Genomic DNA, 8,756 nt, shown 5'->3' on the forward strand with positions numbered 1-8,756 from the left:
GCCCTGCACTGGGTTCCCTGCTCACTGGGGAGCCTGCTTCTCCCTCTCCTATTCCCCCTGCTTGTGTTCCCTCTCTTGCTGTGTCTCTTCTCTGTCAAATAAATAAAATCTTTAAAAATAAATAAATAAAGGTATAAACCTTGAATGGTGACATAGGAAGAAAAATAACAATGCTAATTACCTTATTTTTCTTAATGAGTCTATACTGTTTAAAATTTAATTTTTAAAAAAAATTTATTTATTTGACAGGGAGAGAGACACAAGCAGGGGAAGTGGGAGAGGGAGAAGCAGGCTTCCTGCTGAGCAGAGAGCCCGATGTGGGGCTTGATCCCAGGACCCTGAGACCATGACCTGAGCTGAAGGCAGAGGCTTAACCAACTGAGCCACCCAGGTGCCCTATTTTTTTTTTTTTTTTAAGATTTAATTTATTTGACAGAGAGTGAGAGAGCACAAGCAGGGGGAGCCGCAGACAGAGAGAGAGGGAGAAGCAGGCTTCCCGCCAAGCATGGAGCCCAATGCAGGGCTTGATCCCAGGATCCTGGGACCATGACCTTGGCCCAAGGCAGAAATTTAACAACTGAGCCACCAGGAGCCCCAATTTAACCATTTCTATTAAGTCTTTTACTCTCTGAATTTTGTGGTAGAGTCTCATTATTCTTCTACATAAATCGCCAGCTTTTTCTCTAATATGATCAAAAAGAAAAAGTTTCAAAGTTGAAATATTTTAAAATCTTTAAAAAAAAATCCTCCATTTCCATCTCTCTGACTCCTTGCAGCTTTACTCCAAGAAATACCTTTAGCTGACAACTACTGGGCATGCTTAATAAAGCAGTACAAGATTTGAATATTATAAGACTAAAAAGCTATAGCAAAAGAAGCCCCAATTCTAGGTAACTTTCTCTTGCTCCTAGCAAAGGAACTTTCCTATAACACTGTATCTACAGAACTTGGGAAAAGACAACTCAACCATGAAAGCTTTTGTCCCACTCCTAAATTCTCATATGATTCAAGCAAAAATGTATTTGGATAATTTCTCTCTTCTTATTTTAGCATTTAAATATAGTCAGTCTTGGGGCACCTGTGTGGCCCAGTGGGTTAAGCCTCTGCCTCTGGTTTAGGTCATGATCACAGGGTCCTGGGATTGAGCCCTTCATCAGGCTCTCTGCTCAGCAGGGAGGCTGCTTCCCTTCTCTCTCTGCCTACTTGTGATCTCTGTCAAATTAATAAATAAAATCTTTAAAAAAAAAAAAAAAGCCTCTGCCTATGGGTCTGGTTCTGAGTTCAGATTCCTGGGATTGAGCCCGCATCAGGCTCTCTGTTCAATGGGGAGCCTGCTTCCCCCACCTCCACCTCTGCCTCTCTGCCTACTTGTGATCTTTGTCTGTCAAATAAATAAATAAAAATATAAAAATAAATAAATAAATAAAACCAGTCTTCATTGTTTGTGGATTCCTTATTTATGAATACATCTACTCACTAAAATGCATTTGTAACCCAAATTAACACTCATGGTGCTTTCCTAGTCATTCATAGACATGCTACAGAATAGAAAAAAATTTGAATCACCTAACATGCATGTTTCTAGGTAGGAACTGAACAAGATGACACTGCCTCATATTTCAGCTCTCATATTATAAATAAGTGTCCTTTTCACAGTCTCTTTAGTGCTGTGGTTTTCACATTTTGGGGCTTTTTCTTGGTGATATTGTTGAAAATGACCCCACCCATACTGTTGAAGTAAGTACTATCTAGTGTTCTCAATTGCAAGAAGCCTGTGATGTGCTTTATGGAGTAAATGCATGTATTAGGTTTCATTCAGGCATGAGTTATAGTGCTATTGGCTAGGAGTTCAATGTTATGAGTATATATATTAAATTAAGTATATATTTATATTAAGTATATATATTAAATAAGGTGTTTTAAATAAGGAGCGCCTGGGTGGCTCAGTGGGTTAAAGCCTCTGCCTTCGGCTCAGGTCATGGTCTCAGGGTCCTGGGATGGAGCCCTACATCAGGCTCTCTGCTCAGCAGGGAGCCTGCTTCCCCCTCTCTCTCTGCCTGCTTCTCTGCCTACTTGTAATCTCTGTCAAATAAATAAATAAAATCTTTTATATCAATATAAAATTAAGTTTATAATGAGAAGATGTACAGAATTTATTGAGTTTGGGTTTTGTTTTTAGCATATGAATTTTCCTCACGTGTCAGGTTTTGCTATAATTTTTAGAGGAATAAGAAGAAATCTTACACTGAAATAATCAGTACTACCAAAAATAGCAGTGGTATTTTAGGTCTGTCAATAATTTTATCTATAATTCTAATCTCCCTTAGTATTTAAACTCAAGAAAGGTATGTCAGAATTTGATTAAAATAGTGGGTAGAAATACTGAAATACTACTATCTGCAAAACACAAAAGTTGTATCTTACATATAGAAATGATTCAATAAATGTCCATTATTGAACTGAAAAACGAAAACATTATCACATTTCAAACAGAGAGAAAGCCACTGGATATTCACGCATTTGATATATGCAAAAAAAATTTACCTTCTATGTACTTTAAAAGCCTCTGAGGAGGTAATAAAGGGAATCGAATTGGTTCTAGCACTTCCACCACATGTTTTCTTCTTTTTCCCAGGTCCTTCAGAATCCATTGCATAGCAGCTAAGAAGACCTGGTATTCATCCTCAATACTGAGTTCTTCGCTTCGCAAAATTTTGATCAGTTGATCTTTTGTAAGCGCTAGGAACTCCTCCCCACTGTGAACCTCCAAGAAATGGACATGAATGTAGTTTTCTGTGAATTCCAAAAGATCATGGCATGCAATTTGCTCAGAGAACTGAAAGATTCCAATGCAGTTCAATGGATCAATTTGTCCTTTTAGAAATTCACAGCACAGATTAACAACTTCAGTCAACTGTAGCATGTCTGCTGCAACAATCAGCTCCTGGACATTATTCACACCTATGTTCACTATACCTAGGGAAGTAGGGAGACAAAATAACCAACAAAGTAAAAACAAACATTTGACTTATATTTAAAAAGCGTTATATTTAATTCCATGGCTAAAGCTTAGTATTTGGTGAGTAGATAGATCCTAAGTAAAAAGGCAACAAAGGATTTGTTGAAAGAGCACAAAACTTAAATGATGATACCTAACATTTATGGCACACTTATAATGGACAGAAACATTAACTGTTTCATACATTCATTTAACCGTCACTACAACCCATATAATACGTGTTATTATTTTTCCTTTCTCTATCAGTTATTATTTTTCTTTTTTCTATCAATTAAACAGAAATAGAAAGTTTATTTACTTTATTACACACTTAAAAAATGTTTTTTAGGGGCACCTGGGTGGCTCAGTGGGTTAAAGCCTCTGCCCAGGTCATAATCCTGGGGTCCTCAGCAGGGAGCCTGCTTCCTCCTCTCTCTCTGCCTGCCTCTCTGCCTACTTGTAATTTCTGTCAAATAAATAAATAAAATCTTTTAAAAAATGTTTTTTAAGTAGGCTCCACACCTAACATAGAGCTCAGTGTGGGTCTTGAACTCAAGACCCTGAGATCAAGACCCAAGCTGAAATAAAGAGACAGATGCTTAACCAACCGAGCCACCCAGGTGCCCTCAAGAATCAGAAAGTTTAAATAATTTGTCTCAAAGTGACATGGTCAAGTGATTGAGGGTAGAGACTGACATCAAAGTCCATGCTTTTAACATAAGGTTATATGCATCTAACATTTACTGAGGCACTGGGGTGAATAAGACAGGGTCCCCATCTTCAATCTGATAAAGTGCCATACAAACATTATTCTTTAATTCTAGGTATAACCAAGAGTCCATGACATATGAGATGTTATTAAATACTTTTTTTTTTTAAGATTTATTTATTTATTTATTTGACAGGCAGAGATCCCAAGTAGGTGAAGAGGCAGGCAGAGAGAGAGGAGGAAGCAGGCTCCCTGCTGAGCAGAAAGCCCAATGTGGGGCTCGATCCCAGGACCCTGGGACCATGACCTGAGCCGAAGGCAGAGGCTTTAACCCACTGAGCCACCCAGGCGCTCCTTAAATACTTAACATTTAAGTAACTACGTACACCACTTTCTTTCTAGATGTCTTTACTTTTATATTAACATATATGACTTTGGGAGAACACTAAATAGTTAATTATATTTAGAATGGAAGAAAAACCCTGTAATGCTCCTACCTGATAAGGATAAACTCTCCATTCAATCTTATATTTCCCTTAATCCCTTTTAGGATATTCACCCCACTAAATTATTTGGCTGAAGTTTGTATTTCCAACAAGATTTATAAAGTCTGTTGGGGGAAGGCTTTCCCTTTTATATTCTCAATGCCTACTGCCCACTAGGTACTCAAAAATTTGTTTTAAATAGGGGCACCTGAGTGGCTCAGTAGTTTAAAGCCTCTGCCTTTGGCTCAGGTCATGATCCCAGCGTCCTGGGATCCAGCCCCTCATCGGGCTCCCTGATCAGTGGGAAGCCTGCCTCTCCCTCTCCCACTCCCTCTGCTTATATTCCCTCTCTTGCTGTCTCTCTGTCTGTCAAATAAATAAATAAAATCTTTTAAAAAAACAAACAAACAGATCTTTCATATTCTGTCATCCAGAGAGAAACACCAACATTCTGGTCTTTTTCCTGTGCACCAAGACAAATGATTTTTTTTTCTTTACAAAATTAGAGCGGTACTTATATTCAATTTTTTTTCATTTGAAATATTGTAAACACTCTTCCATAGTATATATTTAAGTAATTTGAGAGATCTAAAAAAATATTCCATGATATATACATATGCCATAATTTATTTAATCATATAATCTACTGAGGGATAATTAGATTGTATTCAATTATGTAGTTATAAATAATGTTACCGTAAACATCCTGGTACATAAATATTTGCAATATTTGGCAAATACAAATTTATGTGAAAATATTTGTACATAAATATTGTATCATTAAGTAATTCCTTATGAATAATTCCTTCCTAGAAAAGGAATACTGGGTCAAAAGATATGAAACTTTCAAACAGTCATAATAACATATTGTCAAATTACTTTCCATAGAAGTTGTATCAATTTATATTCCCATTGCAATGCATGAGTGATTATATCATTCTTCACTCAAAACATTAGGCTCATGTAACATACCTGTATAAATGAAATCTAGAAGTATTTGAAAGATTCCAGCTTCAATTCCTAGAATCTGTACAACATCTTTTGAGGACTCTTTCATTCCTCCAGTGAATAAAGCTGCAAAGTAAGGACTACTGGCAGCCAAAACCAGCCGATGAACTTTAAAAGTCTCCTTCCCAACTTGCAGCTGCACATCACAGAAATGCTCTCCATTCCTCATTTTATTGATCTGGGCCAAGATGAGTTGGGCATGTTTATCAGATGAAAATGGACTATTACCAGCCTTGGGACAGTCCTCATTAGCCATGTTGACAGATTAATTAAAAGGACTGTTGCCCATAATCTGATCCTACCCTGAAAAACAAAATAGGAGACCAGAAAACATATTTTTGTCTTTAACATGTCTTCTATTGACACACATTCCCTATCCTTTAGCTTAAAATCTACTTAGGGACATAAAATACACACAAAACAAATATGGGTTTCAGGGAAGGGAATAAGCAATGGGGCCTAAAATAAATGGAGAATGATTCACAGTAGAAATGGGACCTGACTGGATGTTGCAAGATAAAGATTAACATATGAGGAGAGGGCATAAGCCCTTCTGGGTGAAATAAAGAACGAAAAGGCACAGGGGCACCTCGGTGGCTCAGTTGGTTAAGAAAAGGCACAAAGGCAGAAGTTTTTGTACACTGTAGTTAAGAAAGCATATACTCTAACCAAAATGAATTTTCAAAAACCAACTGTAATTGGGCCAACTGTCTGCTTACAAACCTTCACTTGGCACACTTCTCTTAGTAAACAAAGTCCTTCAAATCTCACCTCTGTCTACCTGTCCAGTCCTATCTCCCATACTCCTCTTTGAACTTAATACTCCAACAAAACCTAACAATTTGCAGTTCTCTAAAAGTGTCTCTTTCAAGGCACCCTTCCCCACCTTTTCCTTTTGGGTCTTTGTTATAATCCAAGACTCTGTTCAAACATAATTTCCTGCAGAACCTTCCCTGTTCCTCTCTCCCTGGATTTGGTGGCCATCCTAAACTCACCTATTTTTTTTTTTTTTTAAACTTGGCTACATCACACTATTGTCAGACACTACCAAACCTATTTTCTACAGACACATATATTCTCTGAAATCTTCCTGAGAGTCTTTTAAGGGCAGGGACTATCTTTCATAGTAGTAGCACCGGTACCTCACATATATTAATATTTGTGAAATGAACGAGTACAATGAGAAATAACAATAGCTTATGTTGTTTTTGTCTAACTATGATAGCTTTTCCACACATTCTGCCAATTGCAATCCTCACAATAATTAAGAGGTGGGAAGAAAAGATATTGTTATTTGAAATGAGAGAGAAGGAAACTGTGCTCAAAGTTTCCCAAAGACACAGTGTCAGTATAATGACAGTCTCAGTATTGGAACACAGGTCTTATTACTCTAAATCTTGGGCTATTCCCACCATATCACATGCATAGGAATTATTAGGACAGGTTATAGAGAAAAGGCTTTGAAACCCAAGGACAGAAATTTAGCCATTATAGACTCAAGAGTAACTAGACAACAGTCATGTTTCAGAACTGTTATATGAACCTTCCAGGGAATGAACTGAGAGGTAGCGAAGTCCTTGAAAACAGCCTTATACAGCCTCAACAATGAAAATGGAACGGATGAATCCAACTTACTTTTTAAATAAAGAAACCATGAGATCCAGTAATATAATATATTTGGGGATGAAGCACAAGGAAAATCCAAGATGACTATGGTTTTGTAACCCAGGCATCAAAGGAAACTAGTAATAAAACTGACAGAAAGTTGTGGGCTGATGTTAGAAAAGTGGTTAATTTTATAGCATTCAGTCAAACTCATCAAAAACTAATCATCATGATTATCTAGGAATTGAGAAATTTGATTGAGAAGTTCCAAGACAGCTGCTAAAACTTCACATTAGCATTTACATAATGTCAACATACTACATTTAACTGGCATATAAAAGCAAACAGGGCATTTGTCTCTATACTGAAATTTGACCTGCAGAATATTATCAAACATCACATGGCTGTTAGGCTTTTTTTGTTTCAGATTTCTTCCCGTCAGCAGATTTTGGACCCCAGCGGCTTGATTACAAGGTACCTCCTCTGCCCCCAACTTCAAGGCATCAAGCACAGCCACTGAGCTAAAATGCTGCCTCCTGCTGAGTTCAGTCAATACCCATCCACTCCGGTAGCAGACAGCAAAAATGCTAACGTGTTACCTGCTTCTTAGCAGTTGTTGACACTATCCCACTACCAGTGAAGAACTTCATTGCAAAAGGCGACACATGTGTGACCGTGTTTCCAAAATGAAAGAGCATAACTCCGGGACACTGCATATGGATGTGAGGGACGTGCCTCAAGAGACCCAAACTTGAAAGGGAGAGATTATCAGGAAATGGTGGAGATGCCCAGAAGAATTAAAGAGGACCTATGTTTGACTTTACTCTTCAGAGCATCGGGAAGCTGTTTCAGCAAAGGGTGGCAGAAAAAACAAGCGTCAAGAAACCGAGGTTCTTTGTGCCTGAGTCGGGGACCTGGAGAGTTACCCCTAAGCTGCTACGACACTACAAGCCGATAAATATTCGGCGCCACCCAAATGGCGGAGAAGGCATCTCCCACTGGTCCGGGGATAGTTGACAGGCTGGGGGCTCAGCCTTCGGAATCCCTGGTGGGGGCGGGGAAAGGAGAGGCAGGAGCCGACCAGACCAGACCAAACGAAAGGTGAGGGCGAAAACACTGGACTATCAGAGGCACGCCTGAGCGGCCAGAGCAAACGGTTCAAGAGGCTCCTCTCCTCAGGGGTCCCAAGAGCCGTAAGAGTGAAGAGGTCATTCCCAACCCCGTCACAGTCGAACCCGGACGCAGGCCCTTCTTACCCGCCGCTTCCCCTTCCCGCCGGCGCCCGCTAAGGCCCTGCGCGCGCAGTCGCTACCAGCGCCGGCGCCGAGAGGGCGGGGGGAGCCCGGTTGGGCGGACGAGGCGGAGGAGACTGTGGCCGACGGAGGGCTGGAGGTGAGGCCGGGCCTGTTGACAAGTGCCTCTAGCGTGGCGCTGGTCCTAGTCGGATTGCGCGTGCGCAGTGTTCTTCCGCTGGCGGGTAGAGGCGACACCCCGAGCCGGACGGCTGTGACCCGCGGGTGGTGTTGGATTCGCCGCAGGCGATCTGCACAGCCACGAGTCCAAGCTCTTGCCTTTTGGGGCTGGCCTGCTCGACCGTTCCCCTCAACCTACGTTCTCTCCATTCCTGTGGCGTCCCAGATAGCCAGCGAACTTTAGTGTTTGTTTGTTTGTTTTAGATTTTATTTATTTGACACAGAGAGAGAGATCACAAGTAGGCAGACACACACACACACATACACACACACCCCACCACCACCCCCCACCACCACCCCGCCACAGGGGGCTCGATTCCAGGACCAGGAGAGCACGACCCAAGCGGAAGGCAGAGGCCTAACCGATTGAGCCGTCCAGATGCCCCGAACTTTAGTGTTGAGGAAAGACAGAGATGAATCCCCGGCGCTGCGCATATATATATATATATTTATATATATATATATATATATTTTTTTTT

The 8,756-nt window shown here is 40.3% G+C and overlaps 1 protein-coding gene across 5 annotated transcripts in view; it reads right to left on the bottom strand.

The window, feature by feature from the left end:
• The window catches only part of IPP (intracisternal A particle-promoted polypeptide), a 46,843-nt gene extending 38,582 nt beyond the window's left edge, over nucleotides 1–8,261 (bottom strand). For all 5 annotated transcript variants that reach the window (XM_059374585.1, XM_059374588.1, XM_059374587.1 and 2 more), the window contains exons 1-3: nucleotides 8,062–8,261; nucleotides 5,165–5,503; nucleotides 2,545–2,976 (exon numbers count right to left, since the gene is read on the bottom strand). In XM_059374585.1, coding sequence (XP_059230568.1) covers nucleotides 2,545–2,976; nucleotides 5,165–5,456 — 724 coding nt within the window. In that variant the 5' untranslated portion in view covers nucleotides 5,457–5,503; nucleotides 8,062–8,261. The remainder of the gene's footprint in view (nucleotides 1–2,544; nucleotides 2,977–5,164; nucleotides 5,504–8,061) is intronic.
• Nucleotides 8,262–8,756: the final 495 nt, after the last annotated feature.

Source organism: Mustela nigripes, chromosome 14 (genome assembly GCF_022355385.1).
Source record: "Mustela nigripes isolate SB6536 chromosome 14, MUSNIG.SB6536, whole genome shotgun sequence".
Classification (NCBI taxonomy): domain Eukaryota; kingdom Metazoa; phylum Chordata; class Mammalia; order Carnivora; family Mustelidae; genus Mustela; species Mustela nigripes.